We start from the raw sequence: 21,701 nt of genomic DNA, 5'->3' as shown, positions 1-21,701 counted from the left end.
TATGTACTAGCAGAGGAGTGGCTAAATTAAAATATTTTTTGGAATGCAATTGACTGTTAGTAACTGATACCGTAGAAAGCAAAACCATAGATAAAGGGGGACTACTATGTAGTATTGTTGGATAAGTTGTATGTTAACCAGACAGAATAGCAGACTCTAGGCTTGCCAATACTGTCTACTTTCTAGAATTGTCATGAGATTTATATGAGATGATGTAATTCACACAGTATATGACACTAGCAGTTTTCTGGAAATAGCTATATTTTGTTATTATTAAATGCAGTGTTATTGAAGCTTTGTAAACTGATGTTTCTTTGCAAATAATGTTTATAGTTTCAGGTCTGACATCAGTGAAGTCCTTGTTTGTAATTGGTTTTCTAGTCATTTGATCTCTTTTTGAACAAATGGATTCATCTGTTCACAGTAGTTCTCTTGATGCTGTGCTTGCATTACCTGGAAAGCTGTCTTAGGCTGGGGTAGGGCAGTGGATTAAAGTTTTAGGCAATTCCAGACTGAACATATCATCATGATTTTATTAATGGGAGTACTCTAATCTGTGAGATAATCAACCATAAATTTTTAAAAACTTATTTACACCTTATTTCCTCCCAGTAATTTGATGTAGATTACCAAATTAGGAGCACAAATAAAATGATGGAAAATCAAAACAATTAGGAGGTGAGTAGATTTGCCAGGATTCTAAAATAATTTATATGTTGTATTTTATTTTATTTTATTTATTTATTTATTTTTTTTGAGACGGAGTCTCGCTCTGTTGCCCAGGCTGGAGTGCAGTGGCCGGATCTCAGCTCACTGCAAGCTCCACCTCCCGGGTTCACGCCATTCTCCTGCCTCAGCCTCCCGAGTAGCTGGGACTACAGGTGCCCGCCACCTTGCCTGGCTAGTTTTTTGTATTTTTTAGTAGAGACGGGGTTTCACCGTGTTAGCCAGGATGGTCTTGATCTTGTGACCTCGTGATCCGCCGTCTCGGCCTCCCAAAGTGCTGGGATTACAGGCTTAAGCCACCGCGCCCGGCCTATATATGTTGTATTTTAATTCAACAGTTGTCTCTAAATTTTCTGGGAACTGAAATTGTGTCCTGTAATTGTATAATTGTATGATAAAAGAATCTTTACAAATTTATTTTGCTCCTTTTGCCCGTTATATACTGTGATCTCTCTAAAGTGATTGTTACTGATATGTTTATACTATTATTTGCATCTATTGAAGTATAAAGTATCAATTTCTGTCTGTATAGAAACTTTGATACTAAGGCAAAAGTTCTTACACAAAAGCACAAGTTGAAATGACAGCCAATTGCCGTATTTGGCTGTAGTGTTCTCCAGATAGCAGCAAGGCCTGATAAGCAGGGGAAATGCTTACTTTTTACTCTCTGGAGAAAGCTGTCCTAAGATCCTCTACCCTAATTGTCTCAAATATCTTTGGAGAGATTTACATAAAAAGAAAGTAATACAATAAACCTCCATGTTCTTACAAATTTGCATTGTCTTTAGGAAAAAAAAGTAGGCAGTTGAATCATTCTTAGATCCATGCCAGTGCTATCCACCATCATTCTAAATAGCTGTACGTTTTCACTACTTTTAAATGGTTTTCAAATAGTTGTTGATAGATTATCACATTATAGCATTTATCGACTCATATTTCTGGATCTTTTTTTACAGTTAAATCGTCGATCTGAAATTGTTGCTAATAGTTCTGGTGAATTCATCTTGAAGACATATGTAAGACGAAACAAGTCTGAAAGTTTTAAAACTTTGAAAGGCAACCCAATTGGACTTAACATGTTGAGCAACAATAAGAAATTGAGGTATAGGCACTTCACCACACATCCTATAGAAAAGATAAAGGAAGAGTTTGACACCAAAAACTTTGAGGCTAACAGGCCCAACCTGTACCTTTTCTTCTGAATTTGTCAAGAGGGCCAAGAGGTAGCATGGTCCCAGTATATGGATTCTTTGCTTTGAATCTTAGGAGTAGGATTGATTGCATTGTCTTGTTTCTGAATAAAACATTGCAAGAAATACTTTATTAGGGTGGGATCTCATGATTTTGTTTTCATACGTTTAGTAGAATCTCAGTCATAATATTTGAAGAAGCACAATAGAGTGATGTGGTCATGTCTCCTTTAGGAAATACTAATCAGGATTGTCTCAATAGGGGACTTAAAAATTTCTTATTCCTCCTTTTTTTCAGAAATAACCCACCTTTCCTACTGGTTACCATAGTGAACCACTGTTACTGGTAGGATTGGGTATCAGTAGCAACTCAGAAATAGGGTTGAAACTCACTTTTATTTCTGCTGTCTCAACTTACACATAGACAAATGAAGTACATAAAAGCTCAGTAACTTTCAAGTCAGTGGCAAAATCAGAAATAGTATTTAGGACTCCTGATTTTTATTTTAGAATTCTGCTTTAGTTTTTAAATTTTCTCAACCTCCGCCTCCCCAGGTTCAAATGATTCCCTGCTGTAGCCTCCTGAGTACCTGGGATTACAGGTGCCCACTACCATGCCCGGCTGAATTTTGTATTTTTTATTAGAGACGGGATTTCACCATGTTGGCCAGGCTGGTCTCAAACTCCTGACCTCAGGTGATCTGCTATTTTTTTAGTTTTCTTTAATTGGACTGGAAACATTTGAAAGACAAATTCAAGAAATGGAAAACTCCCAATAGACAATTGGGTTTATCCATAAATTTTTTAAATTATTATTGGTAAAGGTTTTTGTGTGTGTTCAGATTTTAAAAGATTTCTTTTATAAATGTGTATATAATTTTTCCGTGTTCAAATTATTTTGTGTTTCTTGAATCTGCAGTGAAAATACGCAAAATACGTCATTATGTTCTGGAACTGTAGTTCATGGTAGACGTTTTCATCATGCTCATGCACAGATACCAGTAGTAAAAACAGCAGCCCAAAGGTAAGAATTCTAATTGTCTTTGGTTAGTATATACATGGCATCCTCTTCAATAGGTTTTCACCTTTTTTAACCATTTTTTTCTTTGTGAAAACTTACTGTTTTCACTGTCTGTAGAGAGATATATCTCTGAAATAATTCATGACATGAAATTATGCTATTTTATATTTGTTTTTGAGTAATCACATTCTGTAAATAGAGAATTTTTCAATAAGACCTATTCTATTGCATTATAATCCAGAGACTCTAAGATGATATTTAAATTAAACTGATTTACAATAATGACCTTACAGTGTTTAACTATCTTCAGTTGGTGGTTTAGCTCTGAAGAGTAAAATTACAGTTAATACCATACTTTGTTTATAAGGCTTATAAAAGTTCATAGCATCAAAACAAGTCACATTAGTTTTAAATGTTGGAGAAAATGTTATTTTGTAGTTTTAGTTAGATTTAGGAGTTCTCATTGATCTTGAAAGTACTGCTTGACTCGAAATAAAGTAACATTTGGAGGACCATTTTTGGAATGTTACATGACCTTTCAGTTGACTGAAATTCTTAGGCTAAAAGAGTTAAATAATCTGTTTATTGCATTATAAACAGTTCCTTATAACTAGTAACGTTTAAAAATTTGGCATATATTTTAGATGCTGTTCTTCATTTTTTAAAAATGTAAAATCTAGACTCATTTAGAAGACATGTCCTGAACCTTGCTATATTTTTCTGTTTACATAGATGTGCCATCAGCTCTTTTACTTAAAAACGTTAAGTAACCTCACACTTCGCGATAAACCAACCTTTTTTTTGCCTTAAATATATTATTGTATCAAATAGTGTTCACATAAGATACTTGAAAAATTTAAAAGGACAAAGAAATTACTATGCATACCAAAAATTGGCTTGCTCTACTGCAAAGTACACAAACAAATCAAGCTCTCTGGCCTACATGTGGCAAAAACATGAGAACAAATAATAAAAGGAGAATAATTAGGGGAGAGAAAAAGAGTAGACACGTGCTCATGCACTGATGATACTAATAGAAACCATTGCTGATAAAGGTGTCTTAATATTCTGATAATGTAGTCTAAGTTTGAAATACTAATTTAAACCTTATAGTCAACTTAGGTGATTCATTTATAACCAAAATTATTACATTATTTTTGCTTTTGAAGTTGTCTGTTAGTTTAGAATTACTAGTGACCTATTCTCCGTTCCTCATTTCCTCATTGGTATGTTAAAAAAAACAGTTAAGAGTCTGGAAATTGGGTTGCGATTTGTTTTACTCTAGGTGTCAACACCTATAACATTTTGCATGTGTATTATTGCTCATTTACATAAAAGATTAGATTCAGTTAATATGAACTTGTATATATTGGTAAAATGTTTAAAATATTGTTAAAATCAACAACCTGAGTTAATTTGTATTTAAGAAATAATCCTGATTGAAAAATTCTTAACGATTAGGGGCAGTAAAGAAAACTGTATAATCAAGTCAGCAGGACAGAAAACTGTATAATCAAGTCAGCAGGACAGATACTACTTACATTTGTCTTTTATTTATTCTGTATAAGAATAAACATTTCTTATTCCAACTGCAGTATGACTGTCACTAAAAAGATTTTGATGTTCAAAGACAAGTCATTGAGAGTTTTTCAGTTTTCTTCCTTCAAAAACATTGAATGATTTTATGCTGCATACCAGGCATAGATGAGGTGCATTAAGATGATTATGATAAAATTCCTACCAGTAAAGCTCAAGTTTGATTGCAGTAGAGGTTGATTAGGGTACAGAAAGACAAGTAAACAAATGATTACATGCATGGTTAGGGCAGCAGTAGAGATATACAAAATATGTGTAGTGAAACTATAGAGAAGGGAACAAGAATTTATAAAGGAAACATTAAAGGAGTTTTTGAGTGTACCAGGTAGAAGAGGACACTGCATGCAGGAGGAATCACATCTTCAAAGGCACAAAGAAAGGCTTTAACTAAGATTGTTGCTTCCAGGGATTTAGCACAATTGTTAGACTTCAGGTGAGGGTAAACACATTGGCTTTTACAGCTTCTCCTAAATGTTCTTATTTTCTGAAGTCTTTTTTTTTTTTTTTTTAATTATAGAGATAGGGTTTTGCTCTGTTGCCCAGGCTGGAGCGTGGTGGCACAGTCATAGCTCACTGCAGCCTCAAACTTCTGGTCTCAAGCAATCCTCCCACTTCAGCCTTCTGAGTAGCTAGGACTACAGGCATGCACCACCGCACTTGGCTAACTTTTAAAACAAATTTTTTTGTAGAGATGTGGTCTCGCTTTGTTACTTAGGCTGGTCTCCAGCTGCAAGCAGTCCTCCTGCCTCAGCATCGTAAAGTGGTGGGTTTACAGGCCTAAGCCACTGCACCTGCCTCAAGTCTTATAATAATTTGAAATGAAAACAAATGCCATCAATCTGGTAATTCATACATAGTGTATTCTTGGGGTGAGTGGTATATCTTGTCTTTTAAGTAAATCAGATGTGCCAAAATCTGGGTAATTTGTAGTTCTTTAGTCATATATGGGAACGAGTGCTTTACACCTTTTTATCTAAACAGAATGAGTGAAGTTTGGTAAAATATCACATTAGATTAGTCTTTGGGACATAATTAAGGTTCAGTCTATTTTCTTAACTACTATTCCAACTGTTAATTAAATTCATATTTACAAGATAGATTGTTTATACACTAATAATGGTAGAGAAGTATGGAAAAAAAACAAAATGCAGAAGTTTAAAAGTCTATACATACCATCCGTGCCCCTAACTCCAATCAGACTTGTTGAAACAACACATTATATGGGTTTATGTTTTACTTACACTTACACTTTGACTTTTTATTAAGTATAGATAATATTCTTATAAGGTCCTTATAAGTCTTCTTATCATCTAGTCTTCCCCCTCAGGGGGAAATGGATAGCTATGAAAGCTTATGTAATTCATAAATAGGAATATGGGCTTTTGGAATAAGTAATATTTAATTATTAGTGAAAAGCACCATTTTGAGAGGTTTTGTTTGTTTGTTTGTTTGAGATGGAGTCTCACTCTACTACCCATGCTGGAGTGCAGTGGTGTGATCTCCACTCACTGCATCCTCCACCTCCTGGGTTTAAGCAATTCTCTTGCCTCAGCCTCCTGAGTGGCTAAAATTACAGGTGTGTGCCACCATGCTAATTTTTTTTTTTTTTGTATTTTTAGTAGAGATGCAGTGTCACTGTGTTGGTCAGGCTGGTCTTGAACTCTTTACCTCAATCCGCCCGCCTTGGCCTCCCAAAGTGCTGGGATTACAAGCTTGAGCCACCACACCTGGCCCATTTTGAGAGAATTTTTGAAGTTGTAAATGAGATCAATGATACCAGAATTTATCTATTAGTCTTTTTCCCTTCCCTTTCTTTTCTTTTCTTTTCTTTTTTTTTTTTTAATGCCACAGTTACAGTACTAATTGAAGGTAATTTTTCTTTTCTATATTGTATGAAATAGTCCAACAAGAATGTAAGTTGACATTTTTACAAAGTCCTGCATTACTAATAATGACTTTTCCCCATTTTTTATGTTTTATTTTAATATGTAAGCAACTCTAAGGCAGGTCTTGATAAAAACACATATCGAAGATACTTGTAAGAATTCCATGACTTGTTAATCAGATATATTATAATGAATGCATTTTTTCTTAAGGATAAGAAAAATGAGCATTGGTGTGTGTCTTTGTATATATATATATTTTTAATTTTTACTGTTTTCCTTTTCCTAACTCCCTTGGCTTATTGGGAAGCATTATACCTAACCCGTTTCTTCTACCTCTGTTCTTCTACCTATTTCCTTTCCTCTGTACAGGTGAGTATAAAAAACAACCAAGGCCAGGCATGGTTGACTTATATCTGTAATCCTAACACTTTGGGAGGGCAAAATAGGAGGATACCCTGAGACCAGGAGTTCAAGACCAGCCTGAGCAACATGGCAAAACCTTGTCTCTGTAAAAAATACAAACATTAGCCAGGCATAGTGGTGCACACCCGTAGTCCCAGCTGCTCGAGGTGGGAGAATCACCTGAGCCTAGGGAGATCAAGGCTACAGTGAACTGTGATTATACCACTGCACTCCAGCCTGGGTGATAGAGCCAGACCCTGTCATCTCAAAAACAAAAACAAGAGAGTACCAAACTGTTCTTATTTCTTGGGCACAGCAGTATAGAATTGGAAATGGCTACATTAGGTATTAATGCCTAACTTTTGGTTTTCATTTTACTTTTTCTGGAAATACAGCTGTATAAGAAATAAATACATAGGATAGGATAGACTAGATTTAAACTTTTATGTTTATATCTTGCTTCGCTTCTTTAATAGGGATGTGATTATATTACCTTGTTTTTCTGTCATTTAACATTTATTTTATGCAAGTTATTCTTTTTTAAATAGCAAAGATAAAATTTCAGATATATTCATGTACATTTATAATGCTTTTCCTTTTGAAAAATTTTTAGATGCCACGAAGTAGGTGGCAATGCCTTAACCGTATGCGTGTTGTCAGGCCCGAGGGCCTCTTCCATCCTTGTCAAGGGGAGTGCTAACCTTCTCTCCTTTCATACAACGAAAAATTTTTAAAAATTTGTGTTTTTAATGTTTTCATGTAAAAACAAGTTACTATATATTTTTTTCTTCATTTGCTGGGATTAAATCAATATTGTAGTTGCATACTCCACATGATAGGAGTATAAGAATTGATAAAGGAATTTGGGGATTTTGTAATTTATGCTTTGCTGATAGTTCCAAATATTTCATTCCTTTTATTATAAGGAGAAATAATACTAGATGTGAATCTCATTTTATTCTAAATTGAGGGATTATATAATTTCATTCTTGAGTAATTGATGTTAATAGCATTTTGGAGTTTTCATGAACTATGGAGAAGGGTGCAACTTTTATACATTGGACTTGTGATGAGAAGCCATGATTTTAAATTATAGGCCTTTCCTTGTGTCCCAAATCATATATCGTATTTAATCTAAGACTTTCGTGCAAAAGTTTCAGCCTTAACAATTTTTTTTTCTTACTCCGAAGGAAATAATCATACCTGATATTAGGATCAGTCCGGAACCAATACAAATTTTATAACTTCTAGGAAATGCTATTGTTTCTCGAAGTCTATTTCTGTAACAACAGTAGTCTCCTCCTTATTTGTGGTTTTGATTTAACCATTCCCTTTTTAGTACTGAGATTGTTTCTAAATTTGCTATGATGTCATTATTGAATTTTTCAGATATTGAGAATTATGTCCAGGTGAGGAAAGTACATACTATTCATAGAAGTACAAAGGAGGTACCATGGCATTAAACATGAAAGGACAGGCTAACTCTGGTGCTATGTAGCAACACTCTCAGGCATATGATAAAACCAAGTGTAGTATACGGAGCAAAAACCCCGTGTGCTCACAAAAACATTTGCTCATCTTCTGGCAGCGTAATCAGAAAATGTGGTTGACAGCCATTTTGTTTATGAAATGTTTCCACCAATGCTTCATTTTGGTATATTGGATTCGGTACTATCCTCCGTTTCAGGCACCCACTGAGGGTCTTGGAACAGATCCTTGGAGAATAGCAGGGAATATTGTGTTCTAACATATCTTCAAATATTTGATAGTTAAAGCCCTTTCAAGAATTTTTTATATTTTTGTGTATTCATCTTCCTGTTAAATATCTAAAAAGATTGTTTATTTTGTGTATTGATAGAAATCGAAAAACAATTTAGACATGACTCAAAACCTAGTGTATTTTATATATGTATATAATGTATTTAAAACAAGTTGATCACATTATAGTTTTGCCTTATGACTATAGTTACTACAACTACAGTGATATATCAACAATGAGGTCTTGCCTCTTACATTTTTTTTCTTTTTCATGTTTTAAGCAGTCTGGACCGAAAAGAAAGGTAAGCTTAATATTGAAGAAATTAGAGCATGGATATAGTGGTAAAATATAAAATTGTTTATATGTTTTGAAAAACATTTGTTGAATTAGAGTTTATAATTAAAACTTTTTTAATTTTAAATTTTTAGCTGACATGTAATAATTGTACATATTTATGGGATACAGAGTATATATCAATATAGGTATACAATGTGTAATGATCAGATCGGGGTAATTAGTATATCCATCACCTCAAACATTTATTGTTTCTTTGTGTTGTCAGCATTCAAAGTCCCTTTTTCTGGCTTTTTGAAAACATATATTATAGTTAACCATATTCACCCTAAGTGCCACAGAAAGTGAGAGCTCATTCTTCCTGTCTAGCTGTAATTTTGTATTTGTTAACCCACCTCTCTCCATCCTCTCCTCCCCCACCCTTCTCAGCCTATAGTATCCACAGTTCTACTCTCTAGAATAAAAGGAAACTTGTTGACAATACAACATGGTATTTGGCTTATATAGGTGGTATTTGAGGCTCATTCTGAATGTACAGTTTTCTATGAATGGTTATATTTATGCTAATAAGTGACTACTTTCTTTTAAAATAGAATATTTCAATGCTTTAGTAGTAAAATTGCTTTCAGTTACATTATCAGAATCTTTGTCATTATATTTTAGTGATAATACTCTTGTTTTTCTGCTTTAATAGATGGGGGGCAGGGAAATGTATTAGAACACCTTAAGCTTAGAGTTAAAACTTTAAACATCAAGTGTATTCTCTTCTGACTGAAAAGTAAGAGAATCTTGTGATCAGTCGTCTTCTGTCATTATTTTTTCTCTTTGTAAGAACACTGGCGTTTAGGGGATATTTGAGTGCTATAATGGCATGGAAAAGTGTTTAAGAAAACACACACATTTCTTTGAACGTTTCAAAGTAAAATGATCATAATTGTTCTAAAGTGGGTATCCATAAGAGTAGCTTCTCTGGACTGGGCATGGTGGCTCACGCCTATAATCTTAGCACTTTGGGAGGCCAAAGCAGGAATATCTCTTGAGTCCAGGAGTTCCAGACTAGCCTGGGCAACATAGTGAGGCCCTGTCTCTACAAAAAAATAAAATAATTGGCCTGGTATAGGTAGTAAGACAGTAAACAAACCGGAAAGTCCAGCTATTTTTAATTTCCAACCAAATTGTGGAATCAATTTTTAAAAATGAGTCTATAGTGCCTTTCAAATGCGTGAATTTTGACATTTGTATATCAGCTGATGGATTAATATTTTGAATTGATATATGATGGCTCTGCATGGGCATGGTGGCCAGTGCTTCAGTTTTGACAGCATTACCATCCTTGGTGATGACATGGACAGCAATATTTCTACAGTTGTTTGAAATGGTATTTTTGATTACATGCTGCCTTTGAGGCATACACTTTTATTCATTCCAAGTATTTATCGAACCTACTGTTACAGGCATAAGGATACAGTGATGAATAAAACAGACAAGATCCCTGCAGTCCTATAGTTTACTTTCTTATGGAACAAAGACTAATACTGAATAAGTAAAACATGAAATAATAATTTCTATGTAGAGAAGTGTAATGGGTGATGTGATAGACTGACAGTACGATTTCTTTAAATTGCATATTCAGGGAAACTCTTTACTATGAAGCTAACATTTAACTAAAGACTAAATGGGGAATTGGCAGTGCCATGATCATAAGAATGGCTTTTCCAGATAGGGAAGAGGTTGTGCTAAGTTACTAATCCAGGAATGAGTTTGGCATGTCGAAGAACAGAAAAAATGGACAACTAAGGCTGGAGCTTAGAGAGCAAAGGAGACAATGTTATGAGATGGGTTTGGAGAGACTGGCTAGGACCTAGGTGATAAAAGGCTTTGTAAGGTGATCTGAAGCTTTTGGATTTTATATTAGTGCAATAGAAGCTTTCAGAGTATTTAAGGTAGGGAAGTATTGTTACCTGATAAATATTTGAGATTTTTAAACACAATATTTTGCATAGGATTTATAATTTGGCACAAATAGAAGTTTAAATCAGTGCCAGTTCAGTTAAGGCTGGGCAAGTTCTTCTCTAAATAGAGATGTGTAACAAAGGAAAATCAAATAGTCTGTAAGTACTTAAAACTATCTCAGCAAGGTCTAGGAGTTGGGGCGTTAGAAAGACAGAAGCAAAACCAATCTTTTCGGCGGGGGAGAAGGGGATTGGGAGGGTTAAGGTGGAAAAATAAAAAGATTTTGAAGGTCTCATCCCATTAGGGATATAATAGAATTTGCTTGAGGAAATCATTTGAATCTTGGTAAGTGTAATAAGCGTTGAGAGGGAAGGTATCTATATTCATTTGTTAAATTCAATAAGGAAGGGAAAGAGTATGTTGTGCAAACAATATTGTATAAAAATAGGAGAAAAGAGGAAACAAAATGAAATAATAAACATAAATAGAAATATAAAAAGTAATAGAGTAAGATGAAAAGAAAACAAGTCCTATCAGCAGTTATAATGACTGTATTAGAGTATATTTAGTAAAAGACATGCTGATTTGATTAAACCCAGCTATACTACATTGTTTACAAGCATCATACCAAAATAATAATGTGGAAGTAACTTTAGAGCCACAAGAGATGCAAACAAAAAGAAAGCATGAGTGGAATTTTAGTAACAAGGGAGATGGAGTTAAGGATTAAAAGCAGTAGACAGGATAAAGGAGCACATTTTGTAATAGGCACAGTTTATAGGAACAGAACAAGTAAATGTAAAGCCTCCCCTAAAATAGTTAAAATTCAAGAAATTCAACATGGTGAAACCCGGCCTCTACTGAAAAGACAAAAATTATGGTATGGTGGCATGCGCCTGTAATCCCAGCTCCTTGGGAGGTTGAGGCACAAGAATTGCTTGAACCTGTGAGCCAAGATAGCGCCCCTGCACTCCCGCCTGGGAGACAGAGCAAGGCTCCATCTCAAAAAATGAAAACAATGAATACAATTGTGGGAGATTTTAATATATCTTGAAAATTAAACTGGTTTATCAGTTAAATAAGAATAATGGATTTTAACTGTAAAATAAATAAGAGGATCCATTTTCATAGAAATGTATATATTTGGCCATCTTTTGTAATAATGGAAAGATTAATAAAAAGAGCTATCATTAAAGCAAGGCAAACAACAATAACAAAAAGAGAAATGGTGTCCAGATCCTGGTTTCTAAGAACCAGTCTCCACTAAAAGGAATGTGGAGAAATGGCTGATTCTGGGGTTGTGATAGGTCAGACACAGAATGAGTGTGGTATCAGAAACCTAGAAAATGTTCAACAAATTAAGAGTGCCCACTTCAAAAGCACCTGTACTAAAATTGGAACAATAGAGAGATGATTAGCATGGATGACACATGAATTAGTAAAGCATTTCATATTCTTGTAAATTGTGTATGTATATTTTATCACAGTAAAAAAACAAAAAAACAGGCCGGGCGCGGTGGCTCAAGCCTGTAATCCCAGCACTTTGGGAGGCCGAGACGGGCGGATCACGAGGTCGGGAGATCGAGACCATCCTGGTTAACACGGTGAAACCCCGTCTCTACTAAAAAATACAAAAAACTAGCCGGGCGAGGTGGCGGGCGCCTGTAGTCCCAGCTACTCAGGAGGCTGAGGCAGGAGAATGGCGTGAACCCGGGAGGCGGAGCTTGCAGTGAGCTGAGATCCGGCCACTGCACTCCAGCCTGGGTGACAGAGCGAGACTCCGTCTCAAAAAAAAAAAAAAAAACAAAAAAAAAAAACAAAAAAACACCAAAAGGATGTAGTTATATCAGAGGGAGACGGGAGCCAACTGAAAGAGCTCCCAAATAGCCAAACTGATAACAGTTGGATTATAATTTAGACCAAGGGACACTCTATGAAATACCTGATGAGTTCTCTTCTAAATACTGAAAAACACAGAAAGGAGATTAAGGAGACATGATGACTTCATGCGTTGTATCCTAGATTGGATCCTGGAACAAAAATGGGGTATTATAAATAGCTGGTAAATTTCTTTCTTTCTTTCTTTTTTTCTTTTTCTTTGAGACAGTCTGGCTCTGTCGCCCAGGCTAGAGGGCAGTGGTGCAATCTTGGCTCACGGCAACCTCTGCCTCCCAGGTTCAAGCAATTCTTGTGCCTCAGCCTCCTGAGTAGCTGCGATTACAGGCACGCACCACCATGCCTGGCTGATTTTTGTATTTTTAGTAGAAACGGTGTTTTGCCGTGTTGGCCAGTCTGGCCTCAAACTCATAGCCTCAAGTGATCTGCCGGATTTTTGTATTTTTAGTAGAAACAGTGTTTCACCATGTTGGCCAGTCTGGCTGCGAATTCCTGGCTTCAAGTGATCTGCCGGCCTTTCCCTCCCAGAGTGTTAGAATTACAGGCGTGAGCCACATTGCCCAGCCAGTAAATTTCCAAGGCTAGAGTTTAGTTCATAATAGTGGACCAGTGATGGTTTCTTTTTTGACATGTGTGATGGAAATATTAAGGTGTTAACATTAGGGTAAGAGATATAAGGGTATTCTGAATTGTCTTCGTAACTTTTCTGCAAATCTAATATTATTTTTCAAACTTAGTTTACTACAATAAATAGACTTTCACAACTGAGGCTGTTCTAACTTTTAATGAACAGAGCATTCTGATGTTATTTAAACAATTCAGGATAGAGAAATAAAATGCTCTTTAGTTTATTTTAAACAGCTTGTAAAAATCTTGGGTTTATGAAATGGGACCTCTGAAGCTACACAGACACAAACCCTAAGAAGCAAAAATTCTACCCCACCTACACAGGAAGACAGCAGATGACAGTAGAGCTTCTCTGCATCTGGTTGGTTAGGAGTAGAAAAGAAATAGCCACTGAGATTAAATCCTAGCCTTGATTTTCAACGAGTTTGGAGTTTGAAATTTATACCTGCAAGAGTAATGGAATCCTCAAATTGAGAAATGAATGTAAATGCCGGCTGGGTGCGGTGGCTCACGCCTGTAATCTCAGCACTTTGGGAGGCCGAGGCAGGCAGATCACTTGAGGCCAGGAGTTTGAGGCCAGCCTGGCTGACATGGTGAAACACCGTCTCTACTAAAAATACAAAAATTAGCCCCGCGTGGTGGCACACACGTGTAATCCCAGCTACTCAGGAGACTGAGGCACGGGAATCGCTTGAACCCAAGAGGCAGAGGTTGCAATGAGCCAAGATTGTGCCATTGTACTCCAGCCTGGCGACAGAGCCAGACTCTGTCTCAAAATTTAAAGAAAAGAAAATGTAAATTTTCATTTTAGATCATCTAGCAAAAAGTTTTTAAAACTGAATTTTGGAGAAAATAATATAGGGCTAGGTAGTTAATTTTATCAAACACATTTTTATCTTGAAATTTTTATATTCTTGTATTTAAGATACTGTTTCTTCAATTTATTGTAATTTTTAAAAAACAGAACTTTAATTTGCCCTGCTTTTATAGGAAAAAATATAGCAAATATTGAAAACAGTGGCCATAAATTCTGGAAATACAGGGAAGTATACACATTAGTTTAATGTGACAATACTTGGTAAGATTGTGGCTATCATATGATGTATTCAGCATGTTGTCCCTCATTCACAGTGGATGGTTCAGTACACAGGTTCAAATTGCAAGAGCACTGCATTAATAGTTTCATCAATCTCTATACATGCTTGTATGATTTACTGTCTCAGATGATTTATGTCAATTGTTTTTACTAAATCTGGGTAAACCTGGATTTGGAAATAAGACTATATTATGTTCTCTTTAGTGTGCGAGTGTATGGAATTTGAAAATATGCATTTTATTTTAATCCCAAGTTAGGAACTAAAAACCTACCTTTTTTCTTGTAAGACTGTTACTACTACATCTCAGGCAAATTCTCATTTTCATAATGCATATCTTCACAAATTTCAAATTTTTCAGGGTGGAAATTGCCCAGTTGTACCAGATGTTGCTCTGCTTGATATTGGTGCAATTTGCTGGGATTCAGATTCTGGCATTGCTACTTAATTGTGTGACTGTGGATAAGTTGATTAACCTCATTGCATTTCAGTTTTTTCATTTATAAAGTATTAATAATGTCATATAAGGTTATTGGGGGGATTAAAGAAATTAATAGATACAAAGCACACATGGCACATGATGCTATTTTCTAACTGCTGTTATAAGTACACTACTATCAGCTGGGCGTGGTGGCTCACGCCTGTAATCCCAGCACTTTGGGAGGCCGAGGCAGGCGGATCACGAAGTCAGGAGATCGAGACCATCCTGGCTAACATGGTGAAACCCCGTCTCTACTAAAAATACAAAAAATTAGCCAGGCGTGGTGGCGGGCGCCTGTAGTCCCAGCTACTTGGGAGGCTGAGGCAGGAGAATGGCGTGAACCTGGGAGGCGGAGCTTGCAGTGAGCCGAGATCGCGTCACTGCACTCCAGCCTGAGTAACAGAGTGAGACTCTATCTCAAAAAAAAAAAAAAAAAGTAAGTACACTACTGTCTCTGCCCATAGTATTTTTTCTTTTGTTATTTTCATATTTTGTTTTCACTTCAAGTGCTTTGACTTTTTGTAATATAAGAATATTAAATTCTTGCAAGAAAATTTCTTTGAAATTTTTGTTTGAGTAAAATGATTTTAATGAAATGAAAGCTATGATTTATATTACTGGATCACCAGTGTGAATAGAATTACAAATAAATAGCCTCTTTTATTTTTATGTGGTTTATTTAGAGTAGGAAAGTAGCTCTTGTAACTCCCTGGTCTATTGCACTTTTTGCAGTTCCCCTTTTCTAATGCTTTTATCCTACAATTAGCCGTAAGGTTTTTGCTTTTTTCCCCCGAAATTTTGCTTTTTTCCCCCAAAATCAGTGTTTATTCGTGTTCAAATAGATGCAGTATTTGGATGTAGTATTTAGATACGGTATTTAGTTACTAAGGATTATGTTTAAAATCCATGATATTGTATGTATTTGAAGTTTAACAGTGGAATTTAATACTTTAAAACAAATGTACTTATAGCCCTGACATAATGTAATCATACTACAAGACTAAATGCTTGTTCCATGATTGCTGGTCTTGTACATAATGTTTTTTTGTTCTGATTTTGGAATTGTCCTCAAGACAATCTCGTTCAACATTTATTCCTTTATTTATTTGTTTTTAAACAACTAAAAAAAATTTACAGTAAAATTTTACAAATTGAGTTTCATTTATTGGTATAGTTTTGTTATTTTATAGTATCACTCTTTATATGGCAAAGAAGCTATGATTTGCTTTTAATAAGCTTATTGTAAGTATGCCATTAACTTTTTCATTTTGAAAACTGTATTTCCTGTTAGAATAAAACTATATAAATTTCTTTTTTAGGAAAGAATACCCACCTCATGTCCAAAAAGTTGAAATTAATCCTGTAAGGTTAAGTCGGCTCCAAGGTGTTGGTAAGTGTGCAGTTTTGTTACACCTGTGAAGGATTTCAAATTGCTGTATGAAAAGTACAATGGAGATATGATGCTGGCTTTAGAATATTCCCAGGTATAATAGATATATATGAAAAACCATTTTTTGTAATGGATTTGAGAATTTCTTTAATGGTAACCTGATACCTGGAACAGTTGCACAGTTAGGTGATTACAGTTTGAAATCTTTTGATTATTTTAGCATTTTTGTTATGTTACAAATGCAAATAGTAACTGTAGTTGAGCTATAGCTTTGAAATTGAGTTTTATTAAACTGTGTTATAATGTTGTATTATGTAATTGTGTTTCCACTTACTGGTTTTGCTCCTAAAATTTAGAATACATTAGAGAAACACTCAGTTAAAAAGAGACCACACCTGCTACAACTGTGTTACTAGTAGATACTGGAAAATCATTGTGAGTATAAATTTATATTCATATTGAAATATTTTTCAATATACTGGTTATTAATCCAAAAATTAAAATAAGGGCAAATAACATTTATAAAAAATATATCATCATAAAATCAGTTTTCATTATCTAGAATCATGGTTCTTAATAATGTGTGTCCATCTTGTTTTTCCAAGGCCTTTGCTTGTTTAAATAGCTCTGATGGCTCTTAGTTCTAAAATAGAATAATTTTTAAAAGCTAGATTTTTCTGATAGCTAAGAATGTGCTTTTAAAAAACACCCACAGTTTTTTTTTTCTACTTTGGGTGAAAATCTTTTGTGCATGTAGTGAACGTTTCTCTATTTTATGAAGAGAATATTCCAAACTTATTTCATCCTTTCTTAATAATGGGCAGTCTTTATAGATGTGAATTATTATACTTTACATACTAAGCATAGTTATGCTAAGTTTATTAAGTTTAGTAATAGTGACTACTCTCTTCTGTTATTCTGTTATACTTTAAATCTTTATTGAGCTCTTACTCAGTTATATGCTGAGTCTAGTGCTTTGCTTTCATTATTTATTTTTATCCTAGCTTTCTGTTCAAGGTTCCTATAAGCTAAAAAACTTTCTCAAGGACATAGAGCTAGTAAATGACAAAGCTTGTATTGGAACCCATGTCTGTTTAATGCCACATCCCACACTCTTAAACACTGTACATTACTGTATTCTTGCTCTGTCACAAAGAAGGTTACTTCTTATCCTCAGAACCGTACAAAAGGTGTTATTTTTATTTTAACAAATGCATTTCTGGCCAGGTACAGTGGCTCATGCCTGTAATCCCAGCACTTTAAGATGTTAAGGCAGGCAATCACCTGAGGTCAGGAGTTCGAGACCAGCCTGGCCAATATGGCAAAACCCCATCTCTACTGGAAAAAAAAAATACAAATATTAGCTGGGCATGATGGCACATATCTGTAATCCCAGCTACTCAGAAGGCCGAGACACAAGAATCGCTTGAACCCAGGAGGCAGAGGTTGCAGTGAGCCGAGATCTCACCACTGCACTCCAGCCCGGGTGACAGAGTGAGACTCAGTCTCAAAAATGAAAAAAAAAAAAAGCATTTCAAAGATGTTAAGTGATTTGGCCCACTGATAATGGTTTTAGATGCCAGTCAGCCAGGCTTGTTACAAATAATTTTTAAAGCTTATTCAACAACATTCATTAAGTAAATAAGCATACTCAAGTTAAAAGAAAAAAGAGCATGCTTATTTACTGTTCTTTTAACTTGGGTTTTTTGTTTGTTTGTTGTTGTTGTTGTTGTTGTTGTTGTTTTGAGACGGAGTCTCACTTTGTAGCCCAGGCTGGAGGGCAGTGGTGTGATCTCAGCTCACTGCAGCCTCCGCTTCCTGGGTTCAAGTAATTCTCTGCCTCAGCCTCCCAAGTAGCTGGGATTACAGGCGCCCGCCACCACGCCCAGCTAATTTTTGTGTTTTTAATAGAGACAAAGTTTCACCATGTTGGCCAGGCTGGTCTCGAGCTCCTGACCTCGTGATCCTACCACCTCGGCCTCCCAAAGTGCTGAAATTACATGCGTCAGCCACCGTGCCTGACCCTTAACCTGTTACTTTGAAATAATTTTAGGCTTAGAGAAAATTTACAAAATTAATACAGAGACATGCATGTTTATTTTTTCACACAGCTTCCCTTAATGTTAGTATTTTATAATTCTAGTACACTTATCAAAACTAAGAAATTGCTGTGAGTATAAGATTCTTAATTAAGCTGTAGAACTTATTTAGATTCCACCAGCTTTTCACTAATACCCTTTTTCTGTTCCAGGATTCATTCTGTCATCCCACATGGCATTTGTCATGTTCTCTTAGTTTCCTTCATGATTCTGAAGACTAGTCAGTTGCTCTGTATAATGCCTTTCAATTTGGTGAGGATGATGTCTTAGGATTAGAGTAAGCCTATGTATTTGGGGCAAGACTTCCCAAGAAGTGATGTGTGGCCTTCTCAGTGCATCATTTTAGGGGTTCCGTGATGTTGAGTATGTCTTAGGATTGGTAGTGTTAACCATGATCATTTGGTTAAGATACTCTCTGCTGGGTTTTTTCACTGTAAAATTACTATTTTCCCTTGGTACTTAATAAAGATTTTAGAAGAGATATACTCTGAAACTGTGCAGATATCCTGTTTTTCTTCAAACTTTCACCCACTGATTTTAGCATCCATTGGTGGATCTTGCTGGCATCAATTACTGCTTAATGTTTGTCTAATGGTGATTTTCTGTTTTCTTCATTTCTTTTACATTTATTGATTGAAAATCTTCTGTAGGGAAGATCTATACTTTCCTGATATATTTGTTGATAATTATTTATACCTGTGGACTCATTGTTAATAAATGAGGGTTTTATGAGTAATACTTGTAAACCTTAGGAGAGGAATATTGATATATTTAACTTGTAAACTTTGTTTTCAACTTCTTTTGTGTTAGGTAGGTACATGTATGCTTGGGTGTAGGATAATTAGCAATGCTATAATAATATTGTATGTATTGTTATATGAGGATTGCATTTTATTTCATGATTTCCTTTGGAGATAATTTTTAAAACATTGAGATTTCAAACTGCAGGATCACTAATTACTTGCATAACACCAAGCATAATTTTTTCCTAAACAATATGGTCTTTCTAGTTAACACTCAACATGATTTTCTTTATTGTTCTTTTTGCCTTTTTTATTTTGAATTTGAGGCACTTAGTATGATTTTTTTTTTTTATAAGTTATAGCCACATATCAGTACTTACCAGCATTGATAAGCAGTTCTTTACTATAAAATTAAAGTTTGTAAACCATTAAGTATAATTTTTGGTCAGACTACATGTCCTGTTGCTTTTTTGTTTAGTTGCTTTAAAATTATTTTCTAAACATATAGAATAACAACTGTTAAGATCTCATTTTTCTCCCCACTTACTCTGTCATTTGTTTCTTAAACTCTCTTTTTTTTAGTCTGTTTTTTGTATCCTTGTTAGAGAGAACAGATATATACTGTCTCTGAATGTACTTTTAATTATATTCTTCATGTAATTACATTGTGTAATTACAACTCAGTCACCTAATTTAGCACTACTTAACACACGTTAACTTTTGCTTTTTGTTCATTTTTAAGACAGGGTCTTGCTCTGTCTCCCAGGCTGGAGTGCAGTGACATGATTATGGCTCACTGCAGCCTCGACCTCCTAGGCTTACATGATTCTCCCACCTCCACCACCAAGTAGCTGGGACTGCAGGCACATGCTGCCACATCCAGCTAATTTTTTGTATTTTTTATAGAGATGAGGTTTCACAGTGTTGCCTAGTCTGCTGTCAGACTTCTGGGATCAAGCGATCTGCTCGCTTCAGCCTCCCAAAGTGCTGGGATTGCAGGTTTGGATCACTGCTCTGGCCACATGTTTACTTTCAACCAGTCAGGGTAACTGTTGTTAACATTTTAATATATAACTTTCCAGACCTTCTCTATGCACATATACTCGTTTTTAAAATTGATACACAGTATTCATACTGTGTGTACTGTTCTGTATGTAACTTGCTTGTTGACTTTATGATACCTAGTTTTTAGGCTTATTAAAAGATGACAGACATGGAACCAGCATGGAAAACACAATTAAAGGAAGTTTAAGAATGAAATGCACCAGCCATGGTGGCTTACACCTTTAATCCCAGCATTTGGGGAGGCCAAAGCAGGAGGATCGCTTGAGCCCAGGAGTTTGAGACCAGCCGGGGCAACGTGATGAAACCCCAACTCTCCAAAAAAATACAAAAATTAGCCGGGTATAGTGGCGCATACCTGTAGTCCCAGCTGCTTGGGAGGCTGAGGCAGGAGGATCACCTGAGCCTAGGAGGTCGAGATTGCAGTGAGCCACAGTCGTGCCACTGTATTCCAACCTGAGCAACAGAGTGAGACCATATCTCAGAAAAATGAAAAGAATCAAATGGTTCTTAAATTTATGGAGGACTTCCTTACAAATTTTTTTTGACCTCGTGATCCGACCCCCTCAGCCTCCCAAAGTGCTGGGATTACAGGCGTGAGCCACCATGCCCAGCTACAAATTTTTATATCCAAGTTTCTATAATCTTTTTTTAAATAAATGTGTTGTGGCCCACTATATTTATGTGGCATAATTTTGTTTTCAATGTTTTGACATTTAAAATATTATTACTATACTGGTACATTCATGTTATATATTTGATATATTTCTTTAGGTCAAATCTGTAGAAATAAAATTTCAGGGACAAATGATACACACATTTTTAAGATTTGATATGTTAATGCCAAAATGCCTTGTGTGGCTGGGCACAGTGGTTCACGCCTGTAATCCTAGCACTTTGGGAGGCCGAGGCAGGCAGATCACTTGAGGTCAGGAGTTTGAAACTAGTCTGGCCAACATGGTGAAATCCCATCACTACTAAAAATACAAAAACAAAATAGCTGGGCGGCAGGAGAATCACTTGAACCTGGGGGGCCGAGGTTGCAGTGAGCTGAGATCACACCACTGCACTCTAACCTGGGCGATGGAGTGAGACTCCATCTCAAAAAAAAAAAAGAAAAAATGCCCTGTGTAAAGGTGGTTAGCTCCCAGCACAGTATTACTTGAGTCGGCCTATTTTCTCCCACTTTTCAGCAATTTTAGATTATCATTCTTTTAGTCTTTGCCAATCTGATCAAAATGTTTTTCTTATATTTTCTTCGTAACTGGTGAGATATCTTACAGGTTTAATGGCCATTTGAATTTCTTTTATTTATGTCTGTCCATTTATTTATATGTCCTTTGCCTATTTATTACTTATTTAGCAACTCTTTGTTATCTCTGATGTAGATATCTTTCTTTCCCTTTTGTGGTTTTTCTGTTACTCCTTTTCTTTTCTTTTCTTTTCTTTTTTTTCATTTTTTGACAGAGTCTCACTCTTGTT

General features: G+C 35.5%; 1 protein-coding gene, 1 non-coding gene and 1 pseudogene across 34 annotated transcripts in view; 2 read left to right on the top strand and 1 right to left on the bottom strand.

The window, feature by feature from the left end:
- The window catches only part of SENP6 (SUMO specific peptidase 6), a 113,279-nt gene that overhangs the window by 32,485 nt on the left and 59,093 nt on the right, over window positions 1-21,701 (top strand). For 7 of the 33 annotated variants that reach the window (XM_028847408.2, XM_077999738.1, XM_028847401.2 and 4 more), the window contains 4 exons: window positions 1,683-1,828; window positions 2,836-2,940; window positions 8,864-8,881; window positions 16,245-16,315. In XM_028847408.2, coding sequence (XP_028703241.1) covers window positions 1,803-1,828; window positions 2,836-2,940; window positions 8,864-8,881; window positions 16,245-16,315 — 220 coding nt within the window. In that variant the 5' untranslated portion in view covers window positions 1,683-1,802. Of the gene's footprint in view, window positions 1-612; window positions 679-1,682; window positions 1,829-2,835; window positions 2,941-8,860; window positions 8,882-16,244; window positions 16,316-21,701 lie in introns of all 33 variants that reach the window. The other 26 variants (XM_028847404.2, XM_077999739.1, XM_028847400.2 and 23 more) reach the window with 5 other exon arrangements.
- On the bottom strand, window positions 7,423-7,544 carry LOC114677894 (U6atac minor spliceosomal RNA). The gene has a single exon (XR_003729320.1). It is a non-coding gene; the product is annotated as a U6atac minor spliceosomal RNA (small nuclear RNA).
- On the top strand, window positions 12,192-12,285 carry LOC114677838 (U6 spliceosomal RNA; annotated as a pseudogene).

This window comes from Macaca mulatta, chromosome 4 (assembly GCF_049350105.2).
Source record: "Macaca mulatta isolate MMU2019108-1 chromosome 4, T2T-MMU8v2.0, whole genome shotgun sequence".
NCBI classification, from domain to species: Eukaryota; Metazoa; Chordata; class Mammalia; order Primates; family Cercopithecidae; genus Macaca; species Macaca mulatta.
Note: the sequence above shows the minus strand (reverse complement) of the source record. Positions and strands in the feature narration are given on the sequence as shown.